At 42.3% G+C, this 22,770-nt stretch overlaps 1 protein-coding gene across 1 annotated transcript in view; it reads right to left on the reverse strand.

Moving 5' to 3' along the window:
• LOC124590182 overlaps positions 1-6,739 on the reverse strand; it is a gene marked incomplete at its 5' end in the record, with an annotated part of 284,887 nt that extends 278,148 nt beyond the window's left edge. Inside the window, 2 exons of the mRNA XM_047131633.1 lie at positions 4,261-4,346; positions 6,477-6,739. Of these exons, the coding sequence (XP_046987589.1) occupies positions 4,261-4,346; positions 6,477-6,739 (349 nt within the window). The remainder of the gene's footprint in view (positions 1-4,260; positions 4,347-6,476) is intronic.
• Positions 6,740-22,770: the final 16,031 nt, after the last annotated feature.

A 22,770-nucleotide genomic window follows, 5' to 3' on the forward strand; every position in this document is an offset into this window, starting at 1 on the left:
CTATGTGCGTTCACCGCGATGTCGCCAAACACGGATGCACCATCATGATGCTGTAAACAGAACGTGCATTCATCCGAAAAAATGACGTTTTGCCATTCGTGCACCCAGGTTCGTCGTTGAGTACACCATCGCAGGCGCTCCTGCCTGTGATGCAGCGTCAGGGGTAACCGCAGCCATGGTCTCCGAGCTGATAGTCCATGCTGCTGCAAACGTCGTCGAACTGTTCGTGCAGATGGTTGTTGTCATGCAAACGTCCGCATCTGTTGACTCAGGGATCGAGACGTGGCTGCACGATCCGTTACAGCCATGCGGATAAGATGCCTGCCATCTCGACTGCTAGTGATACCAGGCCGTTGGGATCCTGCACGGCGTTCCGTATTACCCTCCTGAACCCACCGATTCCATATTCTGGTAACAGTCATTGGATCTCGACCAACGCGAGCAGCAATGTCGCGATACGATAAACCGCAATCGCGATAGGCTACAATCCGACCTTTATCGAAGTCGGAAACGTGATGGTACGCATTTCTCCTCCTCACACGAGGCATCACAACAACGTTTCACCAGGCAACGCCGGTCAACTGTTGTTTGTGTATGAGAAATCGGTTGGAAACTTTCCTCATGTCAGCACGTTGTAGGTGTCGCCACCGGCGCCAACCTTGTGTGAATACTCTGAAAAGCTATTCATTTGTATAGCACAGCATGTTCCACCTGTCTGTTAAATTTCGCGTCTGTAGCACGTCATCTTCGTGGTGTAGCAATTTTAATGGCCAGTAGTGTATATGCAAGACTGTTCATGCATAGCTGTTTGCAACTGGAAAAAGATATTAATAGAAGCCGTGGAATTTATTTCGACGACTTCACTACAGTTTAACCCAAGAATTAACAGTATACTTAATTGCGGAAATGCGTGATGTTAGTAATGACGACAAAGACTTAAAGTTAATTTTTTTTCTTTAATTTGACGAATGTCTTTTCATCAAGTCGTGCCTACATGTAATTATGCGGATGGAAAACAGTACGAGTTTGTATCGAAAATCACTTCAGTTGGGTGGATTCTGTTCGCAGATACCGGTGTAAAACATAAGACAAACGGTAATTATGAAAATCTCGCTCAAATGACTTCATAGGAATCTTTCAAGAATTTGCGGAAGCTTGAGACGACATAATCGTCTTGTTCAACGAGGATCGCACAACAAAAATTAGTCAGTTTTACAATAACGGATGGAACTAAACGTTAAAAGAACTGTGCTTTCGCTTATAGCTCCTCGTTTTTTCAAGAAACCTTTTTCTTGGCTTCCCAGTACGTCAGACACGCCCAAGAAGTTCCTGGTTCGGACTTTCAGGAATCCAATTAGAAGAGGTGGTAGGGCTCCTGCTTTGCTTTGCTTTCGCCGTTTGCGCCGCAGCGAGATTAGTTTCTTCACTGTTGCTTCCTTGTGTCGTCTCGAGCAGCTGATATTACAAGCGCTTGACCTATCGCAGACGGCGAACTTTAAAATCTTTTTCGGTTGTTACAGTTGTGGTTGACACAATTTTATGTCTGAAGAGTAATGTACAGTGTCCTGCTGGTAAAGATACTACACTAAAATCCTCTCATTTATGAAGTTTCATTACTATTCCGCCAAATGTCGAACTCATTCCCGTGGCATCCATAGAAGGAGCTTATTTATCAAATATTTCCTTCTTGCTGCACGCGCTTTATGATGTGATTACTACGGTGAACCATAGACTCCCTTAATTAGAAAAGTGTGTATTCTTATTTTACTTAACTGCCGTACCTCTCATGTATTAAGAAGTCTTTTGCTATATGACCTTAAATAATGTAAATGTCACAGAAAATGGAAAGTCTTAGGTACATTACACCCGTTTCAGCTGCATAGACACATTAGTTCTATTAAAACGTGAAAAGGAGCAATTCCTGAATTTAAAGGAAACGTGGTGAAAAAGACAAAGGAGATACGAAGTTGTCCCGCAAATTTCCGGAGGTTGCAATTTCGCAGTGTATGTCGAATCTTAAGCCTAAGATTGGTTACATGTACGACAAGATAGTCTCTACAGCTAAACTATCCTGCAGACATTCCAGGACCACTTGTTAGTACTAGTGGCAGATATCTATGCGATGTTTAACTATAATTGTAATTTTAGACGGTTAGTGTTCTACAGCCATAATTTAATTTCAGCGAATGTCTACTGCCAAGTGTAGCCTGGTCCCTACCACATGTGATGACAGAATATATGCCCATTCTTTATTAGGTAACGTTGTTGGTGAACGTCGACGATGATGTCAGCAGTCGAACACTGGAATATGAACTTCCCACATAAGTAATTGCTGGACACACTATTTTTACCAGTAGAGCTTCTTCTTCACAGCATCTACTTGCCTAGTCCTAGTTCCCATTTTCCACTGTTGGTAGCCTACGAAGTGCTCCACCAAAAGCCTATTGACGGCGTTGTCTGCTATATTCCTAATGTTGCCTCACGTTTGTGAATGTCTGATAGCTGTATGTACAAGTAATTAAGACACGTATAGCCCACCGATATGCTGCGTTTTGTTGTAATTATATCTATGGATCTGAAGATAGTCTGTATCACGTGTCTAAAACGGTTTTCCGAATAAAACATACCGACTTCCCGTCGAGGACAAGAACTGTTCATACTCATGAATACTTATTTTGATTTTTGATTCCATTGCCATGACGTGTGAAGTTTTAAGGTTTCTCTAATCCACTGCCTGACAAAAAAAGTGAAGCATTGCGAAGACATTGTCGGATGTCATTATAACTACGTGCACACCGTGTACGTGTATAAATTATTACAGTTACAGTTCTCTGTGACAGGTAGAGTGGCTGTTAGTGGTGTTCGTGTTTATTGTCTGGCCTGGTACGGTATACAAGGGACGTCAACAGCGTCAGATGTTGAGTGATCATTGTGAAGGATACAGACGTGTCTGGTACTCGTGTGAGACAGTGTTATCAGCACCTGACAGAGTCTGAAAGGGGCATCATTGTGTGTCTCTTTTTGGCCACCTGATCTAATAGTATATTGGTTCGTCAGTTTCCAGATTTTTGAGTCAATCTGATGTGAAAGTGCCCCAATAGCGTTCTGTGTGGAAACGCGAAGGCAAGCCCGCTCGTCTTCAAGGTTCCAGTCTACCATGTCTAACCACCACAAGGGACGATCGCTGTATTGGGCACCAGCCACATTGGAACTCTTTCATATCTGTGTCTGACATACAAGAACAAGTGATGGGCTCCCTATAAGATTATATGTCATCCCACACGACTGGCTGGAGAGCAGCAGCAGCCGGACTAGGGAATATATGTCCCATACTAGGTTGGTGTTAATTCTACCCTATTAACAGTTTCGGAAGGGAAGTTGTAGACTGTTCATGAATGGTGTCGTATTGTATTCCGTGATGAATCGCGGTTCTGCACTATCCTAGATGACCATCGATGTCGAGAACGGCGGTGAACTGCGTGTTACCCCTGGCGTCAATGTGTGTGGTACCATCGGATATAATTTCGGATTACGGGTTCTAATAGATGAGGGAAGTCTGGCGGAACAACGGTACGTCACGGACATCCTGCATGCTCATCTGTTACCTCTCATGCGACCGTAGGGTGGTGTCATTTTTTAACAAGACAATGCTCATCCGCACATGCCACATGTGTCTGTGAACTGACTCCGTGATGATGTGCTACTGCCGTGGCCAGCAATATCCACACATCTGTCTTCAACAGAACATGTGTGGGAACTGCTCGGACTTCAACTGCATACAAGCGCCAGTATCTAGAATATCAAGAAGCGGTTACAACAGCGTAGACCCTTCTTGTCTCAGGAGACGCATAGCGGCTTTATGACACACATCCCAACAAAATCAGTGCACGCATCAGGAAGAGAGAGAGAGTGTAATATCTCACTAATAAGTGAGCTCATACTGCCCATTTCTTTGCAAATTTGACTCAAGACTGTAATCACTGAAATAATATAATATACCCTCTCAATCATTGAAATTTCATTTCGTTTTCTACTTCTCTACTAGGAGTCTAAGTTTCTTTTTGTCAGGCAGTGTAAATTTATTTTGTCGTATGACTTCCAGTCAATTCTCTTGACTGGAAGAATACAAAACTACATAGGAAATGAAACGATTACGTAGTATTCTTTTTTAAGTAGAAAGAGTCGTACTACAGAGGAATTGAAAAAGCGACAGTGCGAGTTGAAGGTGAGAATAGTGAGAATTGAGAATGTCAGACTCACCGACGATGCCCGGCTTCGCGTCGTTTAGCAGCGGCTCCAGATGCTCCTTGACCAGGGCGAACACGCTGTCTGAGCTTAGCACCCACCTGTTGGCAGTACGTCAGTCCGTAAGAGACGCACTAATGTCACGGGCAAGAGCTTGTACATATTCTCAGTTATCTTACTACTTATGTAAAGTATACACTAACAGAAAAAAAATCGCAACATCAAGAAGGAGTTGTGCGATATAAACGGGGGTTGATAGACGTGTTTCTACATTTGGAACATGATGTCTATTCAAATTTCGTCTAAAACTGACATGTTGACACCGTGGCTGTGTACAATCAATGTAGGCCGATTCTTACAAATAAGAAGACAGCAACCAGCCACTATTAATAATGCTATTTATTTAAGTAATTAGTGCCGTAACCGGTTACAAACTGACAGGTTCATCATCAGACAGCTGTTCACCAGATTCACAAGATGCACTTTACATAATCGTCAGCCTTCGATTTTTATTCTCCCACTGTAGCGAAATATTGTTCGTGTGTTGGTGCCCTATGTTTATGCCCTACGGTAGAAAACAATGTTAGAAGCACCAGTGGCTCCAAAAGAAATTTTTGTTGACAAATATTGCACAAGCACCAAAATTATACCCTTACGATGCTTTATAAAATTGTTTCCGATGCCGTCCAAGAAATTGTAGCAAAAGAGATGCAGAGACTTTTTCTACATGAAATAACCAGAAATGGCTCCTACAGATCATGTTTACGGCTCTGGCATTACAGACTTGCCTTTTAGACCCCCCTCCCTCCCCCCTTCAAAGAACAGACTGTAACGATGCAATACTTGTGCGAATGCTGTAGCAGAAAATTAAAGACTTCATGAAGAGTGATTAAAATGAAGATACTTTTTATTATTGAAGGGACAATGACAAATTAGTACATCAGGTTAGTGCATACATCTAAATATTTGGCAATAGTTGGCATAACTCTTTCATGTGAAATGTTCTCTGTAAAGTGTGCTGCGCAGTTTCAACGTACTTAAAGAATGGCATCACGAAACGACCAAAAACTCTAGTAATGTGTATTTATTTGCAGGCTACGTGATTCGGTCAAGTCACGGATACCATCACGCGACATTCAAAAAAGGTTCCTTAGCGTCAAGTACATAATTACGAAGAGCGTTCAATATGTAATGCAACACATTCTTTTTCTGAGAGCAGATTGGTTTTATTCAGGATTCTAATACAGCATATCATTCTGCACTCTTTTGGCTACAAAACGCTACTTACGTCATCTTACTTTGAGGGCCCAGCTGGTGTACGGGTGTGCCAGCACTACCATCAGAGACGTCCAGCCGTGCAGCGAGGCTTTTCATTGTGATCCGTCGATCACATAGGAGAGTGTCTGCACTCTCAACCGTTGTGGGAGTCACAGGTGTGTGTGGCTGGCCGGCACGCAGGAGATCGGACAGGTTTACAGATGTCTCGCTAACGACTCGCCGTGCTTTTGTTCGCTGCCATGTATCTGTGCACACCCTACAAACGTCTGTGAATATGCCGGCAAAAGAAACTCAATGACTGGTCTGTGCTTGGAACGCACCTCCGTTACAGACGCCATTTTGAAGGCTACGTACAGCGCCGCTACCTACCGGGATTTCATGAAACTATAGTGGCTGAAGCGGGAATATTCTACGTTGTACCACAACAAATTCTGCATTTTTCAACCGAAACTGACCGAGAAAAAAACGTGTCGCATTACTTATCGAACGCCTCTGGTATTATCAGTTGCAGCACCTTTCATACATGGCGCCAAGGAATTATCCTTTACTTGATTTGAATGATATCCCTGAGGTATTGAATCAACAACGAAATGGATTATAGGGCAAAAGATAGAATAAAATCTGATTTTGCAAAAGCACAGAAAGGTAGTATTGGGTTATTTATAAAAGATCTGTATATTTTTAATAACCGTTTTTGTGATTTCTAAAAAATGTTTGGGACATTATGTAAGTATCTGTTTTACTTAAGGTTCAGTGGTATCTTAGCTATAGCTTTCTTCAGTTATAATAAACAGTCGATGTATTGGAAATTCGATGTAGTTTTCGGTATATCGCCATACTTCGATGCCACTATGCGGTGTATTGCACTGAATAGAAAGGCTTATATACACCTGTGCGGACACGTCAGCCATATAACTTATGCGAGATGAAGTGTGTGTCCGCGTGACACTGACCACCTGTTGATGGCGACGTTGAGCCACTCGGCGGTCTCGCCGGCGGCCAGGGCGCGCCTCCTGCGCACGCGCAGAGCCTCGAAGGCGGCAGCGGCCTCGAGCAGCGAGCACACCGACTGCCTCCAGACGGCGCCCGCCGCCGCCAGCAGCAGCACCAGCCACGCCACGGACGCCCCCGCCGCCCCCAGCACCCAACTGGCCGCCAGCGCCGCGCCCAACGCCACCCCCAGCCGGTACAGCTGCGCGTCGCGCTGCAACACAAACACACACAATTAAAAAAACGTTGCATTTGCGGATTCAGAAACAGCCGCAGCCACTCGCCTTTCGTGATGGCAGAATTTATTGTACCATTACTGATCCTAAGTTGCCTAGAGACCCGTCATCAGACAGAACATGGTTCTTAGTGATTGTGGCGGTTGTTGTGTAGCTCTGGCAATAGAGAAAAATGTATCGACGTATCTGGAATCATTTTCGATGTCAGGTTGACCAAGTCGTAATATTTACGCTTACTTGTCTCCTTGGCATTAATCCTGGTGCACAAATCACTTTGCAAAACATAGTTTGTGTTTCCCAATTATGTTAATTACACAGTAGAACATGAAATTCGAACAGCTAACAGCTCCCACGTTCTTCATAGGATATTAACAAACCACGGATTGCGACTTAAGATTATGTTCAAAAGCTGTGCTGGAGCAGATATTTCCTTTGGGCAACATTCTCATTTTCGAAAGTTGCACATTGGTCTTTAATGACAGTAAATAAATACAGGGTGTCCCAGGGGGTTCAGAAATGGCTCTGAGCACTATGGGACTTAACTTCTGAGGTCATCAGTCCCCTAGAACTTAGAACTACTTAAACTGAACTGACCTAAGGACATCACACACATCCATGCCCGAGGCAGGATTCGAACCTGCGACCGTAGCGGTCGCGCGGTTCCAGACTGTAGCGCCTAGAACCGCTGTCCCAGAGGGGATAGCAATATTCAGGGATAGGACAGGTACGATCATTCGAAGCAACAAAGTCTGGTAAACATGGGGTCCAAAATGCATACCATAACGGCTATGAGCACTACTTCATCTTCGATACTGTAAACAAATCTCTTCTACGGCAAGCTCTTTACTTTCCATATTCGGGAGAAGCTAGTATGGACCAAAACAAGAAAAAAATGCCTAGTAAGTAGGGGCTCTAAAATGTATACGTTAAGAGCTATGAGCTCTTGTTCCGTTGAAGAGATGTGTTTCGCGGAAGCTAAGACGAATAATTGGTCATAGCTCTTAAGTTATGCATTTTAGAGCCTTAGTTTGCTGTATTGTTTCGCTTCGAATGATCGTACCTGCCATATCCCCGAAAACTGACCATTCCCCCTGCGACGCGCTATATATGGCTTTAAATTACATCCATTATTACGTCTAGATCAGCACCGAACCATATAAACAAAATTCAAGCTGAACCCACTATAAAATCCGGAGACCTAAATTTTTGAAGCAATAGCCTACAACATTGCTTATGATCCATCCATAGTTGACAATTTAGATTCTGTCAAACACCAACGCAACAGTCCTCAGTAGAAGAAGAAATCAAATGTCTCTGCCTTCCCTCAGTAACATCTTGTACCAGCTTACAAACCAGTTGAAACCGAACAATCGCAACGACAATTTACTTTTATCAGCTTCCACTACCATAAATTGTTTGCAGAGGGAGAACACCACGTATAATATTTTCGCCAAAAGCCAATAATAAAATACAAGGTGTATCACTATTGCTCAGAACAAGCAGAAATAATTAAATCAGATCCATAAGCAGATATTGGAAACTGTATTTCATGGCACATGCGCCACGCTTGAACCGACTGTATCCTCAGCTCACGATTGCAAACAGGAGCAAGAGCGTCGTGAGTGGACTAGAGAGGAGGGAACTCTTTCGTTTTTGGAAAGTAGTTCTCTGGTGGCTCTTTTTTTTTTGGGGTGGGGAGGCGGGCGTTCATTTTTATTCGTTCACACTGTTTCTTTGTTTAATTGTGCGGTGCTGTATGGGTTTACAAAAAGGCAAAAATGAAAACTAGATCTACTATACCCTATAACAGCCACGATTTTGGAATACTGGATGCAAATAGTAGCTGAATGTTTAGAAATGTTTGTAATTAAAACCTTACCTTAAAAACTTAAATCAAGCAGTTGAAGCCTAAAAATTTACGAATAAAAAACAACTGTGCTATATATCAAGTTTACATTTGATAAAACTGACGAAAAGATAAGCAGATTTTTGTCATGTATATTACATAAAAATAATTTTACACCAGGTATGTAACTAAAAACAAAAAAACCGGAAGTCGAGATTTCCAGGTCAGATTGACATTTAACAAGAACTGGCGAACGCAGTGAACAAAAGCAAGGACAACTTGCTCGTGAAAGACGAACAGTGAATGTGGAACGCGTAACGAGTGACACCTGAGGAAGAACGGGAGTGAGGCGGGAGCGAGACCGAATGAGGCGAACGGTGTACGGCCGTGTCGTTCCTCGGTTCTTCGGTCCAGTTAAGCGAACTGTTCCTTTGTACTCGTTGCTTTGCGAACGACCCACCTCCGGAGTAAAGCACAAAAAAAAGCTCTCTGTTTAGATGATCAAGCTTACAGCTACAACACGTTTTATTAATGTCGTGACACACCGTTTCCCAGATGTCTTGCTGATCGACTCGTAATCCACGGAAAGTATGAGAGGTGGCCGTAACTTTAAGTCTGTAGCAGCAAATGGAGATAATTAGAGTCAAGATTCTCGAATCCGGGGTAACCTACACATATCCATCACAGGAAATGCATTTGTCCCACCTATAAATGAGCTACAAATACCCAGATTAGAAAACTCTTCAGTTTCGCTATTGAAAAACTTAGTTAGTTGCATGTTCCATAGATATTTTGAACTATGGAACGAGTCTCTTTACAGGATATGTCTACATGATTAGTTTTAATATCAATGAAGAGGGGCAGCGGCATGTTCAGTAGTAGCAGGTGCAACAGTCTGGATGACTGACTGAACTGACCTTGTAACATCAACCAAAACAGTATTGCTGTGCTGGTACTGCGAACGGTTGAAAGCAAGCCGTCATTTTTCCCGAGAGCATGTAGCTTTACTGTACTGTATGGTTAAATGATGATGGTGTCCTCTTGCGTAAAATATTTCGGTGGTAAAATAGCCCCCCTTCGGATCTCCGGGCGGGGACTACTCAGGAGGATGTCGTTATCAGGAGGAAAAAAAACTGGCGTTCTACAGATCTGAGCGTGGAACGTCAGAGCCCTTAATCGGGCAGGTAAGTTAGAAAATTTAAAAAGGGAAATGAACAAGTAAAAGTTAGATATGGTGGGAATTAGTCAAGCTCGGTGGCAGGAGGAACAAGACTTCCCATCAGGTGACTACAGTGTTATAAATACAAAATCAAATCGGGGTAATGCCGGAGTAGGTTTAATAATGAATTAAAAAATAGGAGGGCGGATAAGCTACTACGAACAGCATAGTGAACGCATTATTGTAGCAAAGATAGACACGAAGCTCACGCCTACCACAGTAGTATACGTTTATATGCCAACTAGATCCGCAGATGAGGAGGAGGTTGAGGAAATGCATGATGAGATAAAAGAAATTGTTCGAATAGTTAAGAGAGACGAAAGTTTAATAGTCATGGGGGAGTTGAAATTGATAGAAGGAAAAAGGAAGAGAAGGAAAAGTAGTCGGTGAATATGGACTGGGGGTAATGAAAGAAAGAGGAAGCCACCTGGTAGAATTTTGCACAGAACGTAACTTAATCATCGCTAACACTTGGTTTAACAATCGTGGAAGAAGATTGTGTACGCGGAAGAGACCTGGAGACGCCAGAAGGTTTCATATTGATTATATAATGGTAAGACAGAGATTTAGGGACCACGTTTTAAATTGTAAGACATTTACAGGGGCAGATGTTCAATCTGACCACAATTTATTGGTTATGAACTGTAGATTAAAACTGACGAAACTGCAAAAAGGTGGGAATTAAAGGAAACGTTATCTGGATAAACTGAAGGACCTAGAGGTTGTAGAGAGTTTCAGAGGGAGAATTAGGGGACGATTGACAAGAACAGGGGAAAGGAATACAGTAAAATAAGCATGGATAGCTTTGAGAGATGAAATAGTGAAGGCAGCAGAGTATCAAGTAGGTAAAAAGACTAGGGCTCGTAGAAATCCTTGGGTAACACAAGAGATAAATGGTTCAAATGGCACTGAGCGCTATGGGACTCAACTGCTGAGGTCATAAGTACCCTAGAACTTAGAACTACTTAAACCTAACTAGCCTAAGGACAACACACACATCCATGCCCGAGGCAGGATTCGAACCTGCGACCGTAGCGGTCGCGCGGTTCCAGACTGTAGCGCCAGAACCGCTCGGCCAAACACAAAAGATATTTAATTTAATTGATGAAAAGAGAAAATATACAAATTCAGTAAATGAAGCAGGCGAAAGGGAACACAAAAGTCTGAAAAATGATATCGATACGAAGTGCAATACTGCTAAGCGGGAATGGCTAGAGGGCAATTTTAAGTATGTAGAAGCATATGTCACTAGGGGTAAGACAGAAGCCGCCTACAGAAAACCTTTGGAGAGAAGAGAACTACCTGTATGAGTACGAAGATCTCAGATGGTAAACAAGTTCTAAGCGAAGGAGGGAAAGCTGAAAGATAGAAGGAGTATACAAAGGGTCTATACAAGGGCGATGTACTTGACGCCAATATTATGGAAATGGAAGAGGTGGTAGATGCACGAATGGAGCAGATAAAACTCATTGTGTCTAACGTTGTCCCAATTCGCATATATGGTGGACTGAAAAGCCACGTATTACAGTTGGGCGAGGTCCTCAGAGACGTTACGCAGTAAACACGTGGACTGGATCCGTTGGCAACTGCTTGCTTGGGCCTTAGATGTTGCCTGCTTGGCTCGGGTGGCAAACGTACAGAGTGTTCTTCTAACGTCACCTGCCAAAGTTATTGGAGGACGTAACACTAGATATCAGGAGGAGGATGTGGTTTCAGCATGATGGGTTCCCAGCGCACTTTGCAGAACTATGCCGAGCAGTAATAGCAAGTACTTTTGGCAATTGGTGGATCGGCTAGGAAGGACCTGTATATTGGCCTGCAAGAACCCCGGACCTCACCTCTTTCTCTGGGACTAGACGAAGACCGAGGTGTATTCCACGTCTGTTGACGTGAAGGTGGAATTCGTTGCAAGAATTAGTGCAGCAGCCACACTAAAGCGGAACATACCACGCATTTTCCAGCGAACACTGGACTACCTGCTACGTTAATGATGCTCACGTTAATGCGCTAACGTTAATGGTGCTCATTTCTGGTAATGTAATAGTGGTGGACTGGACATCTCTAAAAAGGACCATCACAGAAGCTGGAAATAAGAACGTAGGTACAAAGAGGGTAACTGCGAAGAAACCATCGGTAACGGAAGAATACTTCAGTTGCTCGATAAATGAAGGAAGTACAAAAATATTCAGGGAAATTTTGGCATACAGGAATACCAGTCGCTGGGGAATGAAACAGATAGGAACTGCAGGGAAACTAGGACGAAATGGCTGCATGAAAAATGTAAAGAAATCTAAAAATAAATTGTTGTTGGAAGAATTGACTCAACATATAGGAAAGTCAAAATAACGTTCGGTCCGATTAAAAACAAGGATGGTAACATTGCGAGTGCAACAGGAATTCCACTGTTAAATTCAGAGGAGAGAGCGGATGGATGGAAAGAGTACACTGATGGTCCGTATGAGGAGGGAAGATATGTCTTGTGTGATAGAAAAAGGAACAAGAGTCGATTTAGAAGAGATAGAGGATCCAGTATTTGAATCAGAATTTAAGAGGGCTTTGGAGGACTTAATATCAAATAAGGTAGATGGAACAGATAACATTCCATCAGAATTTCTAAAATCATTGAGGGAAGTGGCAACAAAACGACTGTTCACGATGATGTGTAGAATGTATGAGTCTGGCGACATACCATCTGACTTTCGGAAAAGCATCATCCACACAATTCCGAAGACTGCAAAAGCTTATAAGTGCAAGAATTATTGCGCAGTCATTATAACAGCTCATGCATCCAAATTGCTGACAAGAATATATACAGACGGATGGAAAAGAAAACTGAGGATCTGTTAGATGACAATCCGTTTGGCTTTAGCAAAGTGAAAGGCAACTCCGACATTGCGGCTGATGATGAAAGCAAGACTCAAATGGCTCAAATGGCTCTGAGCACTATTGGACTTAACGTCGAAGGTCATCAGTCACCTAGAACTTGGAATTACTTAAACCTAACTAACCTGAGGACATCACACACATCCATGCCCGAGGCAAGATTCGAACCTGTGACCGTAGCGGTCGCGCGGTTCGAGACTGTAGCGCCTAGAACAGCACGGCCGAAAGCAAGACTAAAGAAAAATCAAGACACGTTCATAGGATTTGTCGACCTGCAAAAAGCATTCGACAATGTAATATGGTGCAATATGTTCGAATTCTGAGAAAAATAGGGTTAAGCTATAGGGAGACATAGGTAACATACAATATGTGCAAGAGACAAGAGGGAATAATAAAGAGTGGACGACCAAGAACGAAGTGCTCGGATTAGAAAGGATGTAAGACAGGGATACAGTGTTTCGCCACTACTGTTCAATCTGCACATCGAAGAAGCAATGATGGAAATAAAAGAAAAGTTCGGGAAGAGAACTAAAATTCAAGGTGAAAGGACATCAATGGTACGATTCGCTGATAACATTGCTATCCTGAGTGAAAGTGAAGAAGAATTACATGGTCTGCTGAATGGAATGAACAGTGTAATGAGTAAAGAATATGGACTGAGAGTAAATCGAAGAAAGACGAAATTAATGAGAAGTAGCAGAAATGAGAACAGCGAGTAACTTAACGTCAGGATTGATGGTTATGAAATAGATGAAGTTAAGGAATTTTACTACCTAGGCAGCAAAATAACCAGTGAAAGACAGGAGGACATCAAAAGCAGACTAGCACTGGCAAAGGGGGCATTCCTGAACAAGACAAGCCTACTAGTATCAAACATAGGCCTTAATTTGAGGCAGAAATTTCTAAGGATGTACATTTGGAGCACAGCATTGTCCATTGGTGAAACATGGACCGTGGGAAAACCGGAACAGAAGCTAATAGAAGCTTTTGAGATGTGGTGCTACAAATGAATGTTCAAAATTAGGTGGAATGATAAAATAGATAATAAGGAGGTTCTGCGCAGAATCGGAGAGGAAAGGAATGCATAGAAAACACTGATACGGTGGTAGGATAGGGTAATAGGACACACGTAAAGAGATCAGGGAATGACTTATATGGTACTAGAGGAAGCTGTAGAGGACAAAAAATGTAGGGGAAGACAGAGATTGGAATACATCCAGCAAATAACTGAGGAAAAAAAAATAGTGATCAAAGCAAATCAGCAATGAAAAACATTTAATACTGTTTTATTATCAATCACACACAATAACTTCCTGCATACTCAGTACTCGAACAATGTACGTTTCCGACACATTGTTTCCTTACCAAATATACATGGTGTTTCAGAAGTGATGGTCAGTAATTTACACAAGGAGAGTACAGGCAAACTTAGCTAAAAAGCTCCAATAAACTTGGGTCCGCAAATCAACCCATTCCGAAGTATTGCATTAATTCGATTTGGGAACCAACTGTAAACGCTCCTAGGTACTGCGGTATTTACGTTGGTATCTCAAGGTTTGAGATTGACCATCTGTTTGTTTACGCATAAGCAACTACTTCCCTTTCCCTCCCGTGCTCTGTGCCGTACCGGTCTCACAATAAGTTACGAAAGTGAAGGCACCATGGGCAGAGATTATACAAGTGAAGAGTATGCTGGCATGCACTTCTTGTACTATGCACTCGAGCGTCCGAGTACTTCAACAAGGAGAACTGCTGCCCAAGAGCCTGTCCTGAGCCACAGCAGTGTGTGGCGAATTTTACATGGGAAAGTACTCTATCCATATCATCTCCAGCGAGTGTAAGCCCACAACAATGCAGACTTCCTTCCTAGAGAGAATTTCTGCCATTAGGTGCAACAACAGTGTACCCTGAATCCCCTGCTTGTAAGCAGAATTATGATCACGGATGAGGCTGGATTTACCACTGACCGCTTTTATCTACCATAAATGTCACATTTTCGGCGATGTCAATCCTAATGCAACACACGTATCACGACACCAGCAGCGTTATTCATTGAACGTCTGGGCAGGACTGCTCGAAGACTGCATAATTGGATCACACTTCCTACGACAGAGACTAACTGGACAGCAGTATATGCGGCTTCTGCAGACTGTACTTTCAGATATATATAATGATGCCCCACTGAACCAACACCTAAACATGTGGGTCATGCATGATGATGCTGCTCCAAACTTTCATTTACGAGTGCGCTAACTCCTAACTCGTTCGTATGGTCAACATTGGACAGGTAGAGAAGGGCCTATGCCATAGACTTCAAGGTCTCCGGATTTAAATCCCATGGATTTCTGTGTATGGGATCACATCAAAAGCCTGGTATACCCTTACCGAGGTCAACTCTCTTGAGGAATTACGCTTGCGGATTGAAGCAGCCTACCAGCATTTACAGAATTTCTCAGGACTGCCTCAAATAATTTGCAACTCATTTCAGAGACGAGTTCAATGTTGCATTCAGACGCATGGACAACATTTCGAACACCTACTTTAACGTTTAGAGACGCAATGTGTTCTTAGACACTTACGAAACAACAGAAAATGTGTTGTATCGTGACAACAGTTGATTTGTGGTCTCATGTTTCTTGGTGCGTTTTGGCTACTTTTCGCCTGTACTTTCCGTGTGTGAATTATTGACCATCACTGCTGTAACACGCTGTAGTTGGTTTTGTCTCCGTCATCATCTCTGTTGTTCATCTACATTTACATCTACATCCATACTCCGCAAGCCACCAGACGATGTGTGGCGGAGGGCACTAAACCTTTGAACACACTTTATAAGAAATAGGATTGGACCCAAAACTAAACGTTGAGGGACTCCCTTCGTGATTTATCCCAGGTCACTAAATTTTTCTTTCCTTTCAGCATTGTTTGACTTATTCACACCCTACTTTTCATTCTGTGAAGTATGATTCAAACCAGTCGTTTGTAAAGCTATAAATTCAATAAAATTTAAGTTCTTCTAGGAGAGTAGCATGACGTACACAACCAAACGCACTGGGAAAAAAATCACATGAAATACCAAATGCTGATACGTTATTTTTAGTGGTTATAACATTTGGCGAGTTTTCCACATAGTCATTATTTTCTTCCTGAAAATAGCTGTCACGCAGCTCACTCTTCATTCGAGAATGAAGGAGAGCTCATTGGGTAGATGGAGTGATATAACACCACAAAGCAGCACCCTGCCTCACTGCCTGCAGTGGAGAGTGTGTCACCGCGTTGTTTAGAACCAGATGACCTCCGCTGCACGGAACCCGCACAGCCACTTGCACTCTCATCAGGAGATAATGGTAACATTTTCTGGTAACTGTATGGCCTTAAGGGACTGTAACTGTGAAGAGTATGGCAAGGCAACATCGAAATGCGCTCGACATGATGGTTTACGGTGACGCCTGTCTTCGCTTTTTTTCGAGGCGACTCTGCTGTGAGTTTCCATTGCTTGGCCGGCAGTTCGGTGTAGGGTTCATAATTATACGCCCAATACTTATCCACCGTGATCAGCTGCTTGAAAACTGATATATTTGCAATATTCTGATTACCTTTTCCGTTCAATGTGTAGGTTTATGGTGTATAGATAAGCTTGTGAAAGATGTTTATCACTGACCGACAGCTAATGCTCATCGCCTGTTATTGATCCGACAGAGAAAGGACGATGATCACTTTTTCAGATATTTTACACACTCCCACACTGGAAACACCTACGTCATTTAACCGTAGTGTCTTAATTGAGGGTATTATCAATACACACGAAAACCTGGTCACAATGAATTTCCTTGGAGTTTTGTTTTCTTTCAAAAAGTACCGTTACGGCTTATCATTTTGGATTTTACTGCAGTGGCTTTTTGCGAACGTCCCTCCCGTACATAGGACGGTACATTTTTTTTTTTTTGCTATAGGGAATTGTCTGCTGGGGCTTCCTGGTGCCTGTGATTGTCTCATAACTTATCGTGAAAGATGAAGAATATACCTGGATCAGAATGTCAAATTGGTTAACAGATACTTGTTTATAGGCCAACTATCACAGCAGAAACAAATCAGTGAATGACTTTGTTTATGCCTTGAGTGTTGATCATCGTTGTCATATTGTTCTGCTAACTCATGTGTCACACTTAGCTGCGGACGACAATCGTAATTCGTTTTCGTTGTTTGCATTGCTTCCCAGAGCAGCGTGATTATTTTACGCGACAAAATGTCCTACACTAATTGCAAAAGTTCAGAGAAAATTACACAACAACGGGCAGCGTATGATTGTAGCCAGAACGGAAACGAACAACTGTTGCTGCCGCATAGTGCGGTGGCATACAAAATGTAAGCCGACAACTGCTCCTCCTCCCAAACTCGACTGTCAATCAGTTTGCTGTGTTCATCGAGGTATAGTTCAATGTTATTTCCGAGTACCTGCTCTTCACCAGAAGCGACCATGTCACATGTTGTCACCAGTGCCTGTTCGCGAGAGCTTCTCCTTAGCCATCGCGCCATAGGCAGCCCGCTACACCCTTGCGTATACGATCTACATTCTACGCGGAAACTTGAACAATGAGCCGTACCCGCACGCAGCCGAATTTTTTATCTAACTCATTTGATTTGTTCTCTTCATATAGAACAGATATTTATTAATTATTTTTCAAATTATTGTACATAGTACTATCATCAAAAATTTACATTTAGGAGTATAACACAGAAATAGTGTGTTCCTTCCATCGTATGGATGAGAGCTCGGCATTTTGGACACTTCTTGATATCCGTTAAGAACATAGTGTTTGGATGACCTGACCATTTAAGTCTTAACTAGCCACCGTTGCAGCTTCCTTTGACGCGGAAGGAGGCCGAGGAATCGCTCCACAGTGGCGTGCCCGACGGCAACAAAGGGTCGATTCTCGGAATTTTGGCTACGGCAACGCGTTGAAAAATTTTTTCCCTCCTTCCGATTAAAATGATTTAGACTTACAATGTCAGTTATAGCAACATTTTTAAAATATATTATTATACATTCCTTTTTTCTAACTCATTTGATTTTGTTTTAATTTTAAGTAGAACAGATATTAATTACTTTTCATATTATTGCACACAGTAATACTACTAACAAAAAAAAAACTAAGATGGAAGAGACGAGGTAGCACTCTTCTAGTCTTGGAGCACTGTTCTATCTCTCCTCCTTCCTTTTTTTTTTGTTGAGACTATTGCATCATTTGTTTGAGACAGTTGCGTCATGTTTCTTCGTCTCCGCTGTAGCGGATATAGGTAATCAACTCAGTTTCAGTGCTAGCGTAGTATTCTTGAAGGATTATGTTAGCACGTTGTATGGTTGAAGCTCCTGTGTTGCCTCTTTAGATTAACGTCACTACTACTTCAGTCCCAGTACGTACACTGGGTGAAACGTCTTCGGCAGGCCACCAAAAATCCACCCAGAACGAGGAACAATTTCCATGTTGGTTTCCGCTATGTTGTAGTGGACTATAAGGCGAATTCTCGGAGAAACATTGATAATTTGTGACGTTATATTCGCGGAATTATGAAATTTGGTTTTTAATAGAATTACATAATTTTTCTGTGGTATTCGAAAGAGGCGTCTGAGAGGACTTCATTGTCACAATATGCATGCCACTTCATAAAACAGTAAAAAGACCAGTAACCCCCGATTGTTTGAAGAATGTATAAAACCGCTTCAGACGTTTGATTACAAATGAGTTAATGTCTTTAGTTTTTGACTTCAAGCAGTTAAGCGAGCGAAAGTTCAAGAAAGATTTGAAATTATGCTTAAGGTTTGTTGGAACTCGCTATGTGCTCTAATTATGAAACGTTGGATCAATATAGTACGGGTTACTTGCCCTCCGTTTTAAGTAAAAACTAGTTTTTCACGAATCTCAATATTTGTGACGTCATATCTCCCGAACTATCTATCGTACAATGATGTAATTTTGCAGATACATTCAGTGGAATAATTTTGCAGATACACTCACGGCATGCTCGGATACTGTCTGCATATTGCATTGCGAATGAAGTCGGTAGTACAGAAGCAATGAACTAAAACGCCTTGGCTGATGTCAAAATTTGACCGCATGAACAACAAAAATGTATTAACCGACAATTTTTTTCCTTTCATCATTTTGAGGTGGCTGTCAGCGAGAGAATTTTTGTAAAGGTCTGAAATTGTGTCTAAAGTTTGTTGGAGGTCGCGAAGTTCTCTGATTCTCAAGTACTGGATGATTAAGGTCAGGATATTTGCGTGCTTCTGTCTTATTCTGCTAACCATTTAAGATAAGATTATTTACCTTAATGAGTAGATTAAGACAGAATTTTAGGTTTTTAAAATCGGTGAATAACTATGCGAAATATTGAAAATCAAAGTTTTGTTGCCCTTGGAAGCCGTTGAATAGGCAACCCGAAAATCTTAATCGTTTCTACAACTACTTCCAAGGCCTTCACTACTTCAGTCAGGAATGAAGAAAATTTTATGTTTAGGTAATATTGACTAACAGGTTGTTAAGGGACTGACACATAATTCCCTAGTGACTCGTGTCCTCCATCTTACATTCTTAGTATCATGGTAAACGACAATGCTCGTTACGCTACACTTTTTACCCCTTTCTTTGTTTTACGATATGTCCTTCTGGCAGCTGTGGTCATACTTATTGTGCTTTGCTTGATCCTTTGTCTATGCGACTATTTCTTTTTCGGTATTCTAGACTTGAAACGTCTATTGTTGCTAAATTATTGGTAGCAGGCGAGAGTGTTGTAGCCTGGTGCACTTTTTAGACCTTCGACACTAGGTAGCCCTGTAATAGAAGTGTAGCATACTTTCTTATTCCATTTGTAAAAGATGGAATTGACTTTTTAAGTATTGTTGTCTTGTCCTGAAATTGCAATAATTATTCAGGCAAATTAAAGTTTTTCCCATTGTTTCAAGTTACAACATGCTCATGTACCCAGGAAGAAATATTCGATTGTAATTTAAAAATCTTGCAGTCGAGAAAATCTTGTGTATACTGTATTTAATAGGTTATTTGTTACATTATTACTCTACTGCACATCAATAATCAGTAAGTGAACCAAAATTAAAGAGAAGTATTACTAAAAACCAATTACAAGTGAAATACATTTTGAAACAAAAGCTATTAGAAAATAATACAAATTTAGATTTTCAAGAGGGGTACAACTGTTAAAGCCTTAAAGAAATTCAGTTCATTCACATGTCCCATGGAAAGAACCCTTTTTCTGTTTCAAAATACAAGTTGGTCAACGACTGACGAAGTTTGACTTCACTATCCACACGTTATATAAATAATATTAAAGGTATGTAACACTTCACTCACTATAAAATTCTGTACCTGAAGAATCAACAAGACTTTCCAAATAGCTCAGGCCCTGACGGCGCAAAGGATATCGACCATCCGCTTTGTCGTCTTCTGCCGTGCAGCGTCATGCAGATGCGGCATGGAGCGCACACCGCTTTGCCAGCCCTTCTGACGACTTTCTATACTGTGAAGCTGCCATTTCTGACTTAAGCATCTCCTCTATGCCATCACGAGGCCGTGTGCACCCGATACCAGACCTCCCAGGAAAGCAAAATCCTTGGCACTACGAGAATCGAACTCGGGTTCTCCAAGTATCAGCCATCAACGCTGAGCACTCGGCTATAGATGAGGACCTTAATATACCACACTTAAATGTGTAGAATGGGAAATATTGACAAAAGCCGCGCGAAAAACGTAATATCTAACAAAAACAACAACAACAACAACAACAACAACAACAACTAGGAAATGGCCGAAACTGGTTATGGAGTTGTCTAGTGTGGATTGCTTTATGGGATCCTAAAATCAGTCAACAGACAGCACTACAGATCAAAAAACATCGTGTGTTACTTAGTACATAATGGTCTAGGTACAGAACCCCGCCTGTTAATGTGAAGCATCCATTAGTGCGTAGGTTTCAGCTGCCGAACTGCATCTCCCCCACCTTTCCGTCGCCCTTCATAGCGCAACTCCCACCAGCACTGCTGTCCCCCGTTCTAATGGGTTTTCCGCACTGGTTCAGGCCAAATTATTGTAAGTGCCTTCTGACAAATGCAAGAAAACACGTAACTCAGGTACAGTTTATGTGTTCACTTATGCGTTCGAAGCCCAAAAGTCTGTGCTCTGCTGCTGTAGCAAATAGAGAACTTCCTCTTGATGTTATTCAGGACTTCACAACGTATATGACATTCAAAAGAGTGAGTACGGTTTTTATTTAAGGCGTTCGTCGCCAAACTGTTAGAACAGCGATGCGGCTGTGTCCTGAAACGTATCCTGATTGGCCAGATTCTGAGGTATGTCTTTGCAAACATTGTACAAAACTTTCAAGAAACTAGAAGTGTGAATAATAAAATACTCGGAAGAAATAGGACAACAGCTAATGACAAAAATGCAACTAACGTTTTAGCGTCGGTGACACAGAATCCACATGTCACTACAAGGCAGCTCCACTGTGTGAATGAGATTAGCCAAAGGAGTGTTCTGCGAATAATACATTCCATCGCATTTCACCTTTTCCACATTCGCTCCATCAACAGTTTCAAGCGAATGATTTTCAAAATACGAGGGACGTTGGATAAGTAATGCAACACATTTTTTCTGAAAGCAGGTAAGTTTCAATCAGTATTCCAATACTCCATACTATTCCCCACTCTTTTGGCTACAAAATCTTCTTTTCAACATAACCTCCGTTCGAAGCGACGGCCTTACGTCACCTTTCTGGGAGGGCCTCTATGTTCCCATGGTACTAGTCTACTAGCTAACGTCGGAACCAACGTCTTGCTGCATCAATAACCTCCTCATCACTCACGTGCTGATTCCCTTGGAGTGCATCTTTAATTGGGCCAAACAGATGGAAGTCGGAAAGTGAAATATCCCGGCTATATGGTAGATGAAGAAGAACAGTCCAGTGAAGTTTTGTGAGCTCCTCTCGAGTGTGCAAACATCCGTGAAGCCTTGCGTTGTCATGGAGAATAGGAATTTTGTTTGCATTTATGTGGCGACGAACACGTTCGACCGCTGCAGGAGCCACAGCTGTGTGCGGCCGGCTGCACGCGGGAGATCGGACAGGGTGTTTGGTTGATTTTCGTGATGGAACCAGACAGCGAGGTCATCGGCCCCATCGGTTTAGGGGCGAATGGAGAAGGAGTCGGCCGTGCTCTTTCAAAGGAACCATCCCAGCATTTGCCTGAAGCTATTTAGGGAAATCACGGAAAACCTAAATCAGGATGGCCCGACGCGGGTTTGAACCATCGTCCTCCCGAATGCGAGTCCAATATGCTGACCACTGCGCCACCTCACTCAGCATCGGGCAGGTTTGCGCTACCTTGTTGCGACGATGACAGACATCTCGCCCAACGACTCTCCGTGCTTTTGTTCGCTGCCAGTTCTCCGTATACATTCTACAAGCGCCTATGAATATCTGTGATGCTCTGGTTCTCCGCCAAAAGAAACTCAATGAATGCTCTCTGAGTGGAGTGCACCTCCGTTACATACGCTAATTTGAAGGCTACGTACACCACTACCACCTATCGGAACTTATGTAACTATAGGGGCTGAAGCTGGAATTTAGCACGATTTCCACAACGAATTCCCCCTTTTTTTTTAAAAAAAAGAGGAAACTAACAGAGAAAAAAAGAGATGCATTACATATTGAACGCCACTCGTAGGTTAAAAATTCCAGGCGAAGTCTACAGAAACTGCGAAGTGATGCAGTGTTTCTACGAGATTTTTTTTTTTACACATGAAGAATCGTTACAAACCATGGGGAAATCTGTATTCACAATACACACTTCTAGTTGCAGGAAAATCCGTGCTGGCTGAAATAAATGGATGATCAACGATAGTCTTATCAAGAACCATGTCATTGATCGCATGTTTTACTCTGGGGACTCTAAGTAGCCGCGGAGCACTTCTGTAACGGACATCCTACAGAAGCTGTTGGAAGACATCTCACTTGACATAAGGAAATCCATGCGGTACCAACATGACGGATGACCCACCCAT

Source organism: Schistocerca americana, chromosome 1 (assembly GCF_021461395.2).
Source record: "Schistocerca americana isolate TAMUIC-IGC-003095 chromosome 1, iqSchAmer2.1, whole genome shotgun sequence".
Classification (NCBI taxonomy): Eukaryota; Metazoa; Arthropoda; class Insecta; order Orthoptera; family Acrididae; genus Schistocerca; species Schistocerca americana.